Raw genomic sequence first — 18,957 nt, forward strand, 5'->3', positions numbered from 1 at the left:
CTCTGAGCTGAATTCTCTGTGGCTAAGCTTTTTTCATTTTCATACGGCAAGTGAGAACTTTCATCTTAAAACAGCTTATTTACGTTGACACTATTGCTAGTCCCATTTCCATCAACACAGGCCTTTATGAAAGTGCATTGTTTTTATCCTGATTTGTATTACAAAAATAACTGAGGCGTGGGTTCTTGCCAAGTCACAGCAAGAGGAAAGATTATTAGTGTTATTGGATTGTAGGTGGCTTTGTAGCCTCTGGACAGGGCTTGTCAGACTTGGGCCTGTGACAAAGATAAATAAACAGGTGACCTATATAGATCTGGATACTACCTTAAGTATCCAGTTGTTGTGAGTATAAAAATCTTGTGAAGCCTTTTAAGTGATAAATGATGTAGTAAAAATTAAGCCTATGATGTTAAATTCTGTCTTAGCTTTTTGGTGGTGACCAACTTGAGTTCAGCATTTCGGTTTTGTAAAGAGCACACAGGTTGTGACCGATTTCTGCAAAAAAAGCATAACTGCTGCTGTGAAATGCAGTTAATTTTGATTCCCTATCTGTATCCATGTAAATCTGACAGTTTTCCAACTATACTGTTTGATCATTATAATGAGCTGTAGAAGCCACAACTTTGCTGAGAGTTTTTAATTACAGTTTAACAAGGAATAAAAAGATGTTTTAGTTCCCAAAGGTCTTGCTTATAGATAGAATCATTTCTGTACCATTTCCTGCAGAATTATGTCAAGAGAATTTAATTCTCCTTACTTTTTTTTGCATAAATATGAAAATAGGTGTTTTTGCTTTTCTTTTTTTTCATCTTGCTCCAAGAAATTTCTAGGTCAGGAGCTGTTCAGCATAAAATTTCTTTTGAATTATTTGTATATTCACATGGTAACTGAAGATGTCTGATTCATTTTCCATTTGTCATTCTCCTTGGAACTGAATCTACGTGAGAACACATAGATCACAAGTGGCCATTCTTAAGAAATCCAAATTTGCTGACTTGGGAAAAGATTCATTCTTTGTTTAATTCATTTGTTGCAATCTACATACTGTACGTGAAACCAAAATGCTTGTTGGTTTTCCAGTGTCTCAACCAGCAGCAGAACTTACTCTAAGTGCTGGATAACTTTATATATTTATGTGATTGAAGTGAGTTCAAGCCTGGATCCTGTCACTAGCATTCTGACTGGGATTCTCAAGTGGCAAAGCCCCACTGTCAGGATGATATCAGGGTCAGGACTTGGATTAGTTAACCAGAGCTTTCATAGCTGTTAGCAAAACAGTAGGTCCTGTGACCTCCCAGGGCACCTGCAGGTTTTCAGTTATGTCATTGAGAAGAGTGCCTTTCTCATGCTTTATGGTAGGATGTGCTCTAGGGCTGATATGAGGTGTTAACTTCCCTTAGCATCCAAGCCAAAAAGATCACTTTTTGGTCTGATCATAAATTCTTCCTCCACTTGGTCTTGGAGTCTCTCATATACCTTCTGGTAAACTGTAATTGAAATCTTATGTGAGTTGTTTTCCACAATGGCTTTAGTTTCGCCACTCAGCATAATTAGTGAGTGACACACCTAGGCAGATGTTGTTGTATGCACAGTTTCTCCCATCTCAGCTGTGTAAGACTGTAATTCCTTTACAGTTTTCAAGGGCCTCTTGGTGTGCTGCCTGACTAGTGCCCTTCTCGCCCATATTCACAGTTTTTGAGGATGCCCGGTTCTGCACAAATTCATAGTTCTGCCATGTTTTCTAAATTTCTGTATAAAGGACTTTATTGTGCTGTGGGAGATATGCAATGCCTTGGAAATTTGCTTATACTGTACCTTACCCTTACTGGTTCTTTCCAATAGTTGTTGAGTTGGTTGCACCAGAGCCTCTTTACATTAGATGTGTCATATCAAAGAGGATGAATGCTTATGCAATCAGTTATTTTCTGTTTTATGAGTAGACTTTTTTTTCACATTAACATAATAGTGTTTAGTGTCAATGGCAAAAGGTTCTAACTAAATACATTGTGATATCATATTGATACACAGAATAAAATGTGACAAAGTTCAAGTGGGACGAATACGTTTGATAGCCAGTGTAGATAGTTCACCTGGTGTATAGTATTCTATAGTCTATACTATTCTCACATGAGTGAGATTAGTGAGTTTCGTTTGTGTATATAAGGGTGTGTCACTATGAATAAGGGAAGTTATCATCAGGAATGGGGTTTATGTTGGACAATGACAACTTCTGGCTAGACAAAAGCTAGGATAATTGTGTTTCAGCTGGGCTGAAGTGAAGTTTTCATGCGCTTAAGTCACTGAGCCACCCTACTGAAGACAGTAATATTTCATTCAAAATATTAAAAAAATGTTTAAAAATATAAACAAGTATTATAACAAGAAATCCACCTTGATAAAAAAATCAGAAGAGAAATTCAGAGGAGCTTAGTTTAGCCAGTGTACAATATCAAACCACAGCAACAGTAGGAAACCAAAGCTCTCAAGAGTAGATTGGGAAATACTGGATGACAGTAAAATGGAAGCATTTTCTTCGACTGGGAAATTGTTAAAATTGTTAACACTGTGAATTGTGAATTCATAGACACTGGACATGCAGAAACATGATTTCAGTAACTGTACATCCCAAACAGAACATTTTAATAATACATACTGCACACCATGTTAATTGCGATCCTGAGCATGTGCATCATTCGTTTCAGTTGAATCTGGTATTTAAGTAGCAGGTTAGTGGAAAAATATAGCGCAAAACCAGTTTTCCTAAGAGCTGTTTTTGACGTTAAACACTTTATTGTATGTTTCCAGCTAGATTTATGATCTGTGTTACAAGATTCACTATGTTCTTTCTAGCATGTGACACCTGAACTTGGTCTGCCCTTCAATAAACCATGACCTAGCCTTGTCCTTGTATTTATATTAAGATCTGTATACATAGAATCTCTATCTGCTGTTTTATAGAATTAATTTGAGTTGCCATGGCAGTACAACAGTTCATATATAAGAAACTCTACATGGTTTATGCTGTACAGTTTGAAACAATAACTTAGCTTTTCCAAATAGATTACATTTTATCTTTAAAGACTCATGTATTGTGATTATAAACCTGTAAGACTTCAAATTAATGTTTGTAATTCAATTTGGCATTCAGCATTGTTACTTTGTTAACTGCTATTCCCAGATACAGACAAAAATGATCATATCCCTTCTTGTAATACGATTAAAAGCTTGGCCAGATAGAAATTGTTGCTCAAATTGTCACTGAAGGTATTGATATAAAATCCAAAAGCATCTAGACTTAGTAGACCAGCAAAGTTAAATTTCAAAATCAAAAGTATATGGGCCTGTTAAATTAGTTCCATCTGAAATATTCTGTGCTTTCTTTCAAAAAATCTTTTTCCAAACCTGCAGAATTCTTTAAGGGAAAAGTCATGCCTGTATGGTAGTGACATTTACTAATATAGTCTTTATACAGGGACTAAAGTAGCATTATTTAAATGTGGAAACGTCTTTAACACAGACCACTCTTATGACTTCTGCATTCATGGAGTCAGGCAATGCAGTTTTGACGATGCCTGAAGTTACGATGGGAGTCAGATAAAAGAATAAAGGCACTCGAGATTTTCTATCTACAATCAAGATCCTATTGGCAGTCTTGTGCTGATGTTGGATTTCATTAACTGGATTTCCTTCTAATAATTTGCTGGGAGGAATCTTGGTAAGAAGACAAAAGTGCTTTAAAACTGGAAACAGAAGCTTGTTTTACTGATGAGTCAGGAAATTTAGAATACCTTGATATAGTCAGCCACCGGAAGTGCCCTCTAATATCTTTCACACTCAGCATGAGAAAAGCATAAAATACAACCAAACAACACGCAGAAAGTGTATTTTAGCTCTGTGGTAAAGTTAGCAATAATGCTATACATGTGTCTTTCAGTTAATAGACTGGAGTAGTACCAGACAGCGCTGTTTTGCTGCACAAAGAATTGAAAATAAAAAGCTTTGTTTAGCCCATTTTTGAATCGCTTCAATTTGGTTTTTATTTCTTTCAGATCCTGGTCATTTTTCGTGCAGCCCTTGGCAGCCCTGGTGGACAGAGAACACATTTTGGGACTTTTCGGGAGCCACAGCCCAGTAGTCTGAATGGGAAAGGCAGGATTCCGGAGAGGGCCTGGACGGGAGTGGGAGTGAAGATGGAAAACCTCGTGGAGTTTGGGAGTCGCTGTCCAACCGGCAGGAGGGAATGGGAGTGAGTATCAGGACCAAGCCGGAAAAGGGGTTTTTGACCACTTAAAATCTTAACTGGTCTTTTACAGCAGTGTCTTCTGCCTTATCTCATTCATTTGCTTCAGTAACAGTGACTGAATCTGCACCCAACAGGACATGATGGGATTTCTATTTGTCAGGGTTGTCTGAAAGCTTCCTTTCCTTTACATTGGAAAGTATTCCTACTAACTGTAAAAGTGGAAACACTTTTATCTCATATTGTTCAGTTTGTTGTCCGCTTTTGCTTTGTAAAATGGTGTAACATTGGGCTACTTATATTCAGCAGGTAAACACTACAGTTCATGCTGTACAATAAACAGCAGACATATGATGCAGGAAGTAATCTGAAGCATTGTGGTTAACTTATATCCTGGAGTTGGTAGGGCAATCATCTTGTGTTTCTTATTTTTGGAAATAGAATTTTTTGGCTCATTGTGCAAATGAGGGAAGGACAAGGATTTTTTAAGGAAACGGCCTTTTGTTTTTACATTTGCACCGGTATATTGAAAAAATATGCTCTCTGTATTTGATACGAGACCATACATAACATGACACAACATGTCATAAATTAGATATTCTAGTGTGGGTTTAAAGTATATTAATGTGCCTCATTGTCAGACATTTGTTAAGTATTACACATAAAAATCTGTCATAAAAAATAGTTTAAATGCTCGTAACTCACAATAACCTAATTCAAATCTAAAAGAGACACAGGTTGTCATATCTGGGAAGTCTTTTGGCGTTATTGGCTTCTTTAATTAAGAAATCCCTCCTAGTCTGCTTTTAACAAAAGAGAAAAGCAAGACAAGCTAAAGTAATAATAATAATTCTTTACATTTTTATAGCGCTTTTCATCCCAAAGTCATCCCAAAGCGCTTAACATGTAGGAGGGGACCCACTTCATTCACCACTAAAGTGCAGAACACACTTGTGCAGCAGCCATTATGTGCCAGCAGTCCCCATGCACAACAGATCAGGTGGAGAAGTGAGTAATTACTTCACCTATTGAATTAAGAGGGAATCTCTGGAAGGCCAGATTGTGCAAGCCCAGAATGTAATTTGGGCAGGACACTCAATGTAACACCCTTACTCTTATGAGCAATGCATGATATCTTTAATGACAAAGTAGTCAGAACCTTGAGTTAATGTCTCATCTAGAGGACAGCCTGTCATATAGCATTGTGTCTCCAGGTACCATACTTGGGCTAATTCTGTCTCAAGCCGACTCCAAACTTTGGAGTCCTAAGTGCTTGACTGTTTTTTGGCTTAGTTCTTGGGGAATCGTGCGCATGTAGTGTATGCAATATCAACATTTCATCAAATTGAATGAATTGCATGTGTGAAATCATTAAAATTAGAAGATGAACAATTCCGCTATTTGACATTTTCGCACAATTTCCAGATGTGTTAGTCTGGTTTTCCATGTACTGCGCTAAATCTGCATGCTACTGTAGACAGAACAACCTGTACTGTACAATAAAATGGAAATATCAATGTCAACGCCCTGGTTAACGGGTGTGGAAAATGGAAAGGATCCTCTGGCAGCCATTATTAGAAGCAACTAGGTGTGTCCAACATTTTATACATGACCCTCTAAGCACACTGTGCTTTCTTTGGCTTGATTAACACAGGGGCCTGTCTTAGCCAAAGAAGTATCAGAGCTATGGTTGAACCTTGTGGTCTAGAGATGAGTGGTTCAAGCTTGGGTTATGTCACTAACCAACTGTGACTGGTATTCCCTAAGCATGTGAATGGTAAAGCAATTCCAAATTTATGTAACGTTACTTTTGACAGCATTTATTATGACACCTGTAGACATAATAATCTTACAGCGTTTTACAAACGATTAGGCCATTGGGCGCATTTAACTCATTTGGTTACTAGTAGCTAAGTGATCTGTGGATTGCCAACCATTTTTTAAAGAAGCCAAGGTTTCACCATCAACATCGTATCTGGGGAGCTTGTTTCAGATCTCCACAACCATTTTTGTAAAAAATCTTTCCTGTTCTCAGTATTAAATGCATTTCTATGTAGTTTGCACTTGTAATCCTCTAGTTCCTGTTTGATGATTCAGAAGAAGTTCATTTGGTTGGCTTTGTCAACCTTTGCCACTGTTGAATTCATAGCGGGATATTTATTTTTTGAACACCAATGTTCATATTGTAGTCTTAATGAGCACTGCATTGCCTAAGGTTAACAGTGTATGTATGGGTCTTTAATCTTTGAAAAAATATGTATTGCCCCCAAGGGAATACTTATCTCTGCACAAAGCAGCTGGGAGGAAATATTCAGAGTGAAACAGCTTTGTGTTGACATCTGCTCAGCATCTATCTGCTCATAACATTACCCATTGTGAAAAGAAGTTAAATAATAATTTATTACATTAGACATTCACATATTGAATAATCATTATAGTTATAAAGTGCTTTTTCTTAAGTTCAAGACAATTTACAAACACAAATAATACAGACAACACAGATTTACTTGAAAAACAAAGCCAAAAAATAAAATTAATCTTAAACAGACACAGTGAAAAGGTGTGTTTTCATACCAGATGTGGACAAAGCCTTGTTTTTGCTGGTATCATTGGAGTAATGATATATTTCAATAGTTTATACTATTAAAATTATTAAGTATAAGTAGTAGAGGGATGTACTGTATGATTTGACAATCAGAGGATAACCATTTACAGCCTTGCAAGTAATGAGTAAAGTCTGTAAACAACCTCATATTTCCCATTGAGCCAGTACAGTCGGTTATGTGCTGAGACAAAAATGTTTTATTTTATATCCATCCAGGCTGCTTAGGTCTGTGTATACTGGAGATTAATTAAGTTTCTAGCAGTAATACACAACAGCAGTGCATTCATGATTAATCAATATCTGAATTAATTTTTGGCATCAATTATATACAAAAACGTCCTTAACTGGGCAACATTGCATAAATGAAAAATGACACCCTGTGGACATTTTTGACAAGAGCTTTCAAAGACGGCACTTAGTAAAAAAAACATTTAATGTAAAGCAGTCATGTTGACGCCATCAAAAGCCACACTACATTACTAGTCTTATGTTGTAATGTCATCTACTTAAAGGAGATATTGTTGTGTTTTTCCAGAACCAGCAGTTGTGTGGATGATCTGATGGATGAAGATGAGAAGGACAGGGCAAAAAGGTATTTGTAATTTTTAGGTTTCTAAAAATCACTACAGTTTATCAACATTAAAATAAAGTGTTCTTTTTTTATTAAATTACCAAATTTTATTTTGTATGTGGTAATTTTGTTTGTGCTCAAAGAAAACCCTAACCTTCAAAAGCTGATAAATGCATCTCTAAAGCAAATTAATACAAAGTCGAAAAAAAGCATTTGTTGCTGAATATAATGAGCACTGTTTCTACAAGAGAAAATTTAATTGTAACACCACACAGTTTTGAGAATCATTTTTTAAGCATCTAGTGCATGTCTTAGGTTTCATTTGGTTGTATCACTCTTCTGTATATGTAATATTAGGAGCAGACAAAATGCCTGAAAAAAACAGATCATGATTGATAAATTAAAGTTCACAATTCTGCCAGTTTACAGTATGAGACTGAGATTGTTAATTTGCTCTAGAATATTATAACTAATATTCTACTTTTAGAGTTAATAAAAAGTTATAAAGATATTCCAGTTGGTTCCAGTGCAGTTTTACAGTTTACTAGCATAAGTTTAAAATTCTCAGTTTTTTTATGTTTTTCCTTATTCTTTTCAGCAAAACAAAAACTAAGCTTTGTTTTTACATGAAGACAGCAAATGTGATGTTTGATGTTTTTTTCAGGGGATTGTTACAGCAACTTACAGTACACTAAAGCTTTGAAGTTTTAGACTCGAGAGTAGTCATATTTATTTTAATTTGCACCTAAGGAACCTCAGGGTGATTAATAATTACCCAGGTGTTTTGTGTTTACCCTATTAAATTACTTTTAAACATTGTGAACAGCAGGGAAATTTAATTTTAAAGAATGTGAAAGAAATAATTCCTTGTGTAGATGAAACTTAAAAGTTCAGAGATGTCTTCTTGAAGCTAAACTATCTGGAGCAAGACCTACTGTACTTCTACCTTGGAAATTAACAAAATGCTAGTAATGATACATAATTACAATGATAATTATACAAGCAGGTCACTGATTTAAAAATTGAAATATATCTACAATTGTTCATTTTCATTCAATGAGAGAAGCAAATTTTCATAATAGGGCCTAATGGCCACATTTTTATCAAAGATGTATCTGAGGGACATTAAGCCCAGTTGTGTAAGAGTACTATGCTAATCAGTGCTGTTATTCTAATTACTTCCTTTTGTCTCCCTTTCAAAAGGGCATCACGTAACAAATCGGAGAAGAAACGAAGAGACCAGTTCAATGTCCTCATTAAGGAGCTCTGTACTATGTTACAGGGACAAGGTCATCCCAGGAAAATGGACAAGTCAACCATATTGCAAAGAACAATTGACTTTCTACAGAAACAGAAAGGTATCCTATGGAAAAAATTTGGGGTTTGCTGTAAAATAAGGGTGAGGTTAAGATGTATAACATGTAGTCCAGTTTAGTAGGAGTGAGTACCATCTGGCACTCGAAGAATCCATTCTGTCTGCCTTCTGCTGTTTCCCAAGATGGGTTTTACTCCATTTGCCTGGGTTCAGCATGATCCTTAGGGAGAGTAACGGGAAAACCATTTTTGCCTCGTTTTATTAAACTGAAAAAAATGTTGAGAGGCTCGTGTCACATCTGAGCTGGTGGGGAAACCAGTATTTCCTGTCTGAGGCAAAACCTTCCCTCCTAGATTACAGATGGTTTTAACACAGGAAAATGTCTACCATGTGAGGTTTGTGAAACCTTCTGTTTTATTTCAGAAATCACAGCACAGACAGAGTCATGTGAGATCCGGCAAGATTGGAAACCTTCGTTTCTTAGTAATGAAGAGTTTACTCAGTTAATGCTGGAGGTAAGATGGCCAGTCTCCCTCATCTAAAATGAACACAAATGGTAAAGGAATCTTTACTCTTTACTGTACTGTATGTCAGAAGATCAGTAGTTCAGAAATGCTTGGTTCACTATTCTTAAAATATTCAAAAAGTCAGTAGAAGATGTTTTGAATTATTCTGTGCCTTAGACATCCAAAGAAATACAGTGCATAAACTCTTATTTCTAATGTGGGAGAAACTGTGTTCTGTATTGATATGTTTCTTTAGCATTCTTATTTTAAATATGAGAACTCACCTTTTATAAAGTTCTCTGTTATTTTTAGTTTAACCGTATTAATTGTGTTCTTGGTCCAGTCAGAGAACGAACAATTTTTATGTTCAGTATGATGACTTTCAAGTTATCATTGATCTTTTTTAACAACTATTTTTAATAGTTTTTAATTTTAGATGGACCACTACCTCAAATCACTTTATTTGAGAAAGTAAGGAGTGAGATGTACTGTAGCTCTTCATAAATTGTCATTAAACAAAAGCAAAATGTTTATTATACTGAAATCTTGAATTTTCTGGATGTACAGTACTAATTTTGTAGGATCCTCAGTGTATGCTATCATTTTTTAGTAAGTGAAGAAAAAGTGTATTAATTCCAAGGTGTTCGGCACTGCTGGGCAGTTAATTTGTCTGGCATAAAAAGCATGAAATATTGAAAAAAAAAGCGTGTGTTAAAATCTAATATTTTTTACTGAACTGTGTTGAAGTCCATTATTCACTTAAAATGATGCAATTGACAGATTAGTAATAAGTAATCAGTCAAGATACAACATCTCCGTAACCTGCTTAAGACACCATTGATAGAAACAGAGTTTAACTTTATGGCCTTTTCTTTTCTAGGCTTTAGATGGTTTTCTTATAGCACTTACAACTGATGGAAACATAATATATGTGTCGGATAGTGTTTCATCACTTATTGGTCATTTACCGGTAAGTCAGACATTGCTTGCTATCTAAGCAAAATATATTTGATGCCTTGATTGAAACTGATCAGTATAGAAGGTCTCAGCTCGCATGTTTATAGTATTTACATGTCTACAATACATCGGTCTCTGCAAGTGCAGTTCTTAGGACATTTTGGCTATTCTTTAATCAAGGGTAGAAAATAGCCCTTGATATTGTGCAGGTGAAATAATTAGATACATATGAAAATACAGTATAATAGCAAGTGTAGTATGAACTTAATAAAAAGGTCTGGTTATTTCTTAGTTATTATTAGTTACTTATTTACCATTGCCACTGTGCCGTACATTATTGTGTGCTAGACGTTTAGAGAAATTCATTTAAAATACTACACTTTTGTGTTCACTTTATTCCAGTTTCCATATGCTGCAAACCTGCGTGAAAATGTCACCAAATTGTACAAATGCATAAAAAAGCATGAAAACTCCAAGCAAAAGAACTCCAATAGATGGCATAAATGTACAAAATGTATATTGTATAGGATGCAACCTTGTTCTCTAGAGCAGACAGCTTGTTTTATAACAAAATTATGAAAAATGACCATGTTCTTTTGTATCAGTCAGATATGGTGGACCAAAATATCTTAAACTTTCTCCCTGAGAGAGAACATGGGGAGGTCTACAAGCTTCTATCATCACACATGTTGATGACAGACCCCATTGCTGCAGATTTCCTGGAAAGTGAGTGCCTAGTGGAGCTTTATATATTGTTCCAAGTGAATAGCTTTATGTTCATTTAGTGTTTGTTTTTTTCAGTCAAAACTAAGAGTTCTTGATTATCGGTTTGCTGGATTGTTTCCTATTGTAGTGCCCTTGTCAAAGCAAAAATGTAGGCCAATGTACTCTGCTGTCTTTTTTTCCCTTTTCACTATTTTAAAAAAAAGCTCGACTGATTAGGCTTAAAAAAACAGGTTATTTCAAATGAATGCTGCAATAGTGATCTGTTTATCTAATAGTGATATTCCCGCATATTTCAGGTTGCTAATGATTTTCAATGTTGGTTAATGGATGTTGTTTTATATGTTTTACATACCTTTACAAAAATAGGAGAAATTTACTTTACCCCAGCCATCAGGTCTTGAACTTTTTCAGTAGACCAGTGGTTCTCAAACTTTTTGGACCAAGTACCACCCCTGATCAAACCAAAGCATCCAAGTACCACCTACAAGTCATCTTCTCATAGGAACCCCAGAAATTCTCAGTGACCAACATGCGTGCGCGTGTGCGCACACTCACTCACACACATATAATAAATATTATAATAATAAACTTCATTCGATATAGCATCTTTAAAGGTGGCTTCTCAAAGCGCTTTACAGAAAAAAAAACAGGAACAACAACAAATACAAATAAACAAAAAAGCACCATTTCAGTGAGAGGGGTGAGCCTGTTTAGTCGAGCAAAGCAGATGTGAGTTCGTTTTTCGAGCCTTGATACAATTCACAACAGAGTTGAACAGATTTTAAATCGTCAGGCATTTTCTTGACGGCAAAGGTCTCACGGTGGATGTTGCAATGCATCCATTCATTTCTGGAGCAACCTCTCTAATTCGTGCAACTACAAAGCTGTGTCGGCTTGTCAGCGCTCTAGCACCATCTGTACAAACTCCGACGCATTTTATCCAGTCGATGCCATTCTCTTCGATAAATACATTCAGAAGCTGAAATATGTGCTTTCCTGTAGTTCCTGTTGGTAGCGGTTTACAGAACAGAAAGTCCTCATGGGACATGCCCTGAAACTCATATCTAACGTAAACGAGCGAATTGGCCAAATCAACTACATTTATAGACTCATCTAATTGCAGTGAAAAGCATCTTCACTTACATTCGTATAATGTATTCCTATAGAGTGGTATAGAATTACATTGTACATGTAGCTCTGTGTCCACTCAAGTATTAGAGCGTGTGTATCGTAGTACGTAGGCTGCGTATTCGACACGTCTTTAAATAGAAAATATGAAAACCCGTCCCGATTTTTCAGTGCACACAACGAAATTCCAGGGTCATATGGCGTACCAGCTGGCGACACTCCACATACCACTCCTGGTACGCGTACCACAGTTTGAGAACCACTGCAGTAGACAATAGGATACAGGTGTGTCAGAGTTAAAACAAATAAACAGTGGAAACAAAACAAAGACTTAGAAATAAAATTAAAAAAGCCAGGGCTCCTAAAAACCTTTCTTGCTACAGAGTTGAGAATATAGTATGTGGTCGCTTCTCTTTCAAAAGACTTACATGCCTCCTTACATACTGGGGCTGAGGCTGAAGTAATTGAAATGGATGCACACCCAAAACATCTTTCACGTTTTCAGATAAGTACTGCAAGTATTTGGGCTATAATGTCTTTTCCTTGTTTTGCCTTAATACATTATAAGATAAACTGTGCCAATAGTGATATGTTTGTAAAATTTTTAGTTGATTCTGTGGAGGAAATTAAGAAAAAAAGATATAAACTAAAACACATTGGTCTTAAAATAAGATCCTGCTGCATCAGAACAAACAAGGGGCATAACACACTACAGGTAACTCTAAATCCATTGTTGCAGTAAATGGAAAATAATAAAGTACTCTATAGTGCTTTAAATGCTGAGAATCACTGCACCCCTTTTCCTGAAGCGTAGAAATATTTCTTTTTTATTTATTGGAATGCTGTTATGAAAAAGGCTGGGATGACCTTTAGTACTTTTGATGTTTGCTGTAGCATTTCTTTATGAAAGTAGCATTTGTGAATTATACATCAAACTGAGCAACGCAGCAATACACTGATGTACAGTTCTAGTCTCACACAAGCAGTGATTATGTGCAGGAGCCAAAGAAATGGATCTTTAAGGAAAATAGGTAAACCCAGTTGCATTTGGTTGCCTCTCCTTTGTTTTATTATAAATGATGCAGCTGAACTTTTCGTTCAAGACTAATAAACCAAATAATTTTTTGTTCACTTTAAATAACTCTTATTTGCAGTTAATCATGAGCTAAATATTATACTGAACAAGATAAAATAATTCTTGTTCTCGATTTATAAATAGATTTTTGCTGCAAGGAAGGTGCATCCTTCGTAGCTGATGTCGTCCACATTAACTCCTCTGTGTGTCTTGTTAACAGCTGTACTGGGGGGTAATTAATTATCTATTACAAGCATTACCTATGATTAATTAGCATTTGTATTCTTGCTTAGAAAATTCAGTGACCTGTTGGTGTAAAAATAAGCAATACATTTTCCAGACCTCTGTAAGCCCACTTTATTTATAAACCAAATAGACTTATATCCAGTGACTTGTGTTTTTGGAAAAAAAAAACTTTAGAAAGGTCAGGTAAAAGAAACTACATTTGAGTTTTAACTGAAGAAGGTATCCATTTCTGAAAAAAATATTATTTTTTACATTGTGCAAATGAAGAATACAATTATATTTCCATTGTGTTAAACAGTGACAGACAGTAACCTAATGAACATTCTGTAAGGATACAGTGATTAACAACTAAGGCTATTTATAAGGTCTGTTTGTGTAGTTAGTACTTGAGCTAATTATAGCAACTTCACTGTTGTTTCTGGTTTTAATCACTGCTGTGTTTCTCGCCATAATCCACACCAGTATCTGAGACTGTACACTGTGACCTTAATCCTTCTATGTAACTGGATGCCCCTGAAAATGAGTCCAGTGTTTAGAAGCTCCCTACATGGGTGCATAGTTAAGTGTTCAAGATCAAAAGCAGAAAATTAACAGCAATTTCAGTAATATTAACAAAAAAAAAATTCACAACAGGTGTGTTTTAATTTTCTTCCCAACCTCCCTCTCAGATACTAACCCTAACACTTTTCTTCCCAGTGTACCATTGTTATTGTTGGCAATTGTTATCGTAAATGTTGCAAGGTTTTCATCTAGGTCCATGTTTTAATGGTGTACTCTAGGCTCTTTAGATACTAAATGCTTTCCCTAATGTAGTCTTGAAGTACAGGGACAATAGATTCAGACAGGAAAGTGATAAGAAAACAGTGGGGAACGAACGTTTTATTGAAGCACTATTCATACCCCCGTGATGTGTTTCTCACTCACAAAACCCAGGGAGTGCTTTCCTGCATCTATTTGATTTTCAGTGGTGTCCAGATTTTCAGTGATGTCCTGGTAGCCTGGACCCTTTCATCAGTGTTCCATCTCTTAGTTTGAACACATATTCAAAACATTATTTTCAACACATTATTTTCAAAAATAATTCTGTTTCTTTCTCTTCATCTTTATTCGCCAAGCACATTTCATGTACAGATCCCACCATTCAGAATGCACGGCGGGCAATGCAGCAATTTGCGGTGCACATGCCTCGGAGCAACGTTCTGCACAGCAGTTTTAAATATTCTGTTGTCGGATGCACTATTTTGTAAAACCACCAGGTGGAGCAGTGAACGCTAAATGTGGCGTCTAGAAGCATTTGGGATGCCGCCAGAAAACGTTTGGTTTTTAAATCCCGGTTAATGCTGAGCACCTTGAGACAGTCTTTGTCCAATTGTAGAATGTAAGTTGAGTTGTATACTGTTTAGACTTTTATTATTTTTAAACTGCATATTTCAGAATGTTAAATATTTAATTCAAAGAGGAAACAGGACTATTTTACAGAAACATATTTACTCAGTTGGACACTATGCCTCAAGGACTAATTCATAGTATAGTCAAAACAAAACACTTGCTGGGTCTTGTCTCCTGATGTTCCACACACGCGAATCACATGAAGTCGTATCCACAGATATACCGAAGCAGTAGCATATACACCAATGAACTGCAATGTAATTGTATACCGTATACATATACTGTACATACAGTATGATGTCATATGGTTTTAAAGCCACAACAGTACAATATGCGTGAAATATATTTTTCAAACTAAAAATTAAGTTAAATTCTTTCCTGATTACTTATTGCTGAAATTTGCATTAAGACAAAATATAGATTTTCTCAATACAGATGTAAACCTGAATGAGGCACATTGCATTCACAACAAGCTATAATGATAAACTATTTTTATAGATTAGGCCATGTGAAAGAAACAAAGCAGTAGTGTTTTTATTATGTATTCTTAAAACAAATCAACTACATTATAAAACATTATATCTTTTTATGAAGATATGCTTCTGTTGTTTTTATTTTCATTTATCAACATTTCCATATTATTGTAAAATTCCACATTAATATTCTTTATTAAGTGGATTTAAAACATGCACAGTAGAGAAACAGATTAAATGAAGCAATCGTTTCACTAACATCTAATCCACCACAAATACCACCTATTGATTGTCTTTAGCCAGTAAATTACATAACGCAACACGCCACATTATAGGTAACGCAATTGGAAGAAATATAGCGCGTTCTGAGTGGCTGCATCTGGACTGTACAAGGAATTTGTGGTGTACTTGCTGCAAAAATATTGTATGTATATATACTGATGGAAAAAAGAAATGCAACATTTTCTGGAATGAGAATACTATAGTTATAGCCTATGTACTTTCACAAAAGGTTGTGAATTTGTTTTAAGCCCTCTGACCAGCAATACAAGCTTGTGCAGTGAGGCATTGCAACTTGCCAATCACACAAAAGCTCGTTAGGTGCACTTTTACCAAACAAGGTCCAGGTGGAACAATGCCTGATCAGGTCACCTTTTGCTTTATTTGATTCTTATGAATTGTTCTTGGAAGTGCCTTTGCAACTACAGTATACATTTAAAATAACCTGTTGCTGTGAAACTATTAAGAAAAATTTAGGAATGAGGTATACTGTATGGTGTACATGGTGTTTTAATTTAAGCCACTTGGTTTCTAATATGAAGTTTAACTTTAGTTACACTTTGCTAGAGTGTGTAACTTGTTTTTTACTTCTTTTAACTTGTGTAACTTTTTTTGCAATTTTTAGTTTGCCTTATACTGTAAACTGTGGTCTGATTGTTTGAGGCCTACTTTACAAAGTGAAAACCTCTTTCTTTTCCTGTGATGCATTTCAGGATGCAGATCATTTGCATGCTTTTTCTTGCTTGTGCGTTATTATTCATATGCTTATGTGTTCTTTTTTTTTTTCAGATGAGACACATATTGAGTTTTGCTGTCATCTAGCTAGAGGAAACATAGATCCAAAGGAGCCCCCTACATATGAATATGTGAAATTTGTAGGAGACTTTAAGTTTCATAACTATGGTAGGTGTCAAGTAAAATCCTTCAAGGCATAAAACGGTGGTTTAGTCATTTTTAAAAAATTCACGAAGTAACAGTGTCAAGTTTTGATACTTTAGTCATGTCAGTTGAAATCAAGTTGCATAACTTGTATTGATGCACTCCAATAAATATCTCAGACAGACTTTATGGATTATGGAATAAAGTTGCAGCACAGCAAATAATTATACGTTATAATGAAGTGATCAATTAGTTTTTTAACCCACATTACATTTTTGCAGGTATTCTGAACTTTTATGCTTATCTGAATTTCACAAACATTTATGAACTACTGTAAACTACTCATATTGTGGTAGAGAAGGGACAATATCAATCAAATCTATCTCTCGTTGGGTATTAGAGTAATATGTAATGGCCTATTCTATGTGTAAAGGGGTGATTTTTGTATCTACATTTAATAGTATCAATATTTTCTGTTGCTTAGTGCCTACGTCCTCATGTAACAGCTTTGAATTAGCATTGCCAAGACCAATGCAGTCCTCACCAGAAGAACAAGTCTGCCTTGTAGCTACTGTCCGGCTTGCAACACCACAGTTTTTGAAGGTAAGACAAGAACATCATCTTTGCTGTTAAAATTGTTCCAGATTCTTTTTTTTTACAATCCATATACTGGATAGCGCTTCACATCTTAGGCTACATATCTTAAGAAACTTTGACATTTGTCTAGTTCTGCATAGTGCTATTTTGTCCCTGACCATCTCACTGATTATTACAGCTAAATACTTATGAGTACATTACACCAAAGTTCAGTAAGTGCTTTTTATAATGTGAGAATTGTCATATCTGTCATATCACATTTTCATATCAAGAGTTCCAGATCCTGTACTATTGTCATTTAAATACACATTTTTATTTCCTTATTGAATGGGTATGTTTTATCATTGTAGTGAAAGATCAGAAAGTGTTTTGTCAATTTCAGGATAAACCAGATTGCACTTGTCAACTTGCCAAAAGTATTACACTGAAGTTTTTGTGTGATTGTTTCTTATTCTCTTAAGTCAATGTCTACAGTTTGTCCACATCTCTAAACTATCTTTTATGATTTAACAGGATCTGTGTAATGTAGAGGATCCTTGTGATGAATTCACATCTCGGCATAGTCTAGAATGGAAATTCCTGTTTTTAGACCATAGGTGAGATTTTTTTTGTTTTTCAGATGTTGGTTTTCTGTTGTAAAACATATAGCACTTCAAAGTGCCCTTGTCAAGATCTGAATCACTGCTGTATTTCTTTAATTTATGGTTCTGTTAATTTCGGCTATTCTAATTACAGTATAATCAGTTCAAGATATAAGTACACAGGGAGGTAGTGCTCTTGTTTTCCTAGATAATCTGTCAAGACCTTGATGGAAATTTATTTAGGAAATGTTGGGCTTGGAACAAAAAATTGTAATAAGACAAATAATCAGAAGTTCAAGGAGACAAACACACCCATTCAGTTTGCTCTTGTCCTATTTCCAGTGGTTATTGGTATTCTCTTTATTTCCTGTGTCTTTCCGACTATCATTTTAGTGAGGTCATGCACTGTCTTACGGGAGTTTTCGCTGTACAACTCTAATAGAATATTACTTATTCTTTTTGATTGGTTTTCATTTACATTTTTACTTCCTCTCTTGGCAGTGCTAAAAAGATTCTAGAACGTTCTGAGATAAACACCAAACATTGTTTATCTCAAGGATTTTATAGACTGTTTTGTCTTTATAGGGTACTTAATCATTTTCACATGTACAGTAGTTTTCATAAATTAATACCGTGTGTGATCTACAGTTATTGCAGTAAAAGGATGATAGCAATAGGTGTGTGTGTGTGAAATAAGGGAGGTTCACTAAAACAAAATGTTGAAAAGATCATGAGATATTTGGTCTTCATATCTATCTCTGAAATTTGCTTTCTGCACAGTGTCTGGTGTTGTTAAAGTTACTTGAATAATGACGAGATTCTGGACTGTTAATATTTTGAATCAAAAACAGAAATGGAAATCATGTTTTATATAGATTTTTTTGTTTTGCAACCTGTCTATCCTATTTGTTTATATTGATTCTTATCATATGAGATATTTAAAAAATCTATCACAAAAGAGGCCCTAGGTGTCAAAAGTTGTGAAAAATGCTTGTCACCTCACGACTTTCCCACATTTCTGATGGAAAAAAGTCAAAAAGAGCATGACAAATCTCCTCCTCACAGACAGATCTATTAAGAATTGCCCATCAGTTAACTGGTAAATGAAATTGTGCAGTTTTGCTAAAGCTCTTTTGAATCCTTAAAAAAATCCAAACAAGGTGTTGGAATTTAATGTGACCTATGCAGTCACCACAGTAAAGGTGCTGCAGCTAGCTTTTGTGAGATGCCCTCGTGTATCTGTCAGCACATTCATTCTTATTTGGTCTAGCTCCTTAGGTAACCTCTGTGTGAATTGTTTCCTGGTAAAAAAAAACAGGATATGCTTCTCTTTTCAAATTAGTCATTTCCACACCACTCCTCTCATCGATATGTGCAATCTAATTTGTCA

The 18,957-nt window shown here is 35.4% G+C and overlaps 1 protein-coding gene across 4 annotated transcripts in view; it reads left to right on the top strand.

Moving 5' to 3' along the window:
• npas2 (neuronal PAS domain protein 2) overlaps positions 1-18,957 on the top strand; it is an 86,683-nt gene that overhangs the window by 49,629 nt on the left and 18,097 nt on the right. For all 4 annotated transcript variants that reach the window (XR_001478852.2, XM_015351474.2, XM_069193489.1 and 1 more), the window contains exons 2-10: positions 4,050-4,246; positions 7,381-7,437; positions 8,620-8,774; positions 9,155-9,246; positions 10,118-10,207; positions 10,800-10,920; positions 16,300-16,413; positions 16,874-16,992; positions 17,500-17,582. Coding sequence is in view for 3 of the 4 variants with exons in the window: in XM_015351474.2 (XP_015206960.2) it covers positions 4,191-4,246; positions 7,381-7,437; positions 8,620-8,774; positions 9,155-9,246; positions 10,118-10,207; positions 10,800-10,920; positions 16,300-16,413; positions 16,874-16,992; positions 17,500-17,582 (887 nt within the window). In the remaining variant the exon portion in view is untranslated. The remainder of the gene's footprint in view (positions 1-4,049; positions 4,247-7,380; positions 7,438-8,619; positions 8,775-9,154; positions 9,247-10,117; positions 10,208-10,799; positions 10,921-16,299; positions 16,414-16,873; positions 16,993-17,499; positions 17,583-18,957) is intronic.

Source organism: Lepisosteus oculatus, chromosome 8 (genome assembly GCF_040954835.1).
Source record: "Lepisosteus oculatus isolate fLepOcu1 chromosome 8, fLepOcu1.hap2, whole genome shotgun sequence".
Classification (NCBI taxonomy): domain Eukaryota; kingdom Metazoa; phylum Chordata; class Actinopteri; order Semionotiformes; family Lepisosteidae; genus Lepisosteus; species Lepisosteus oculatus.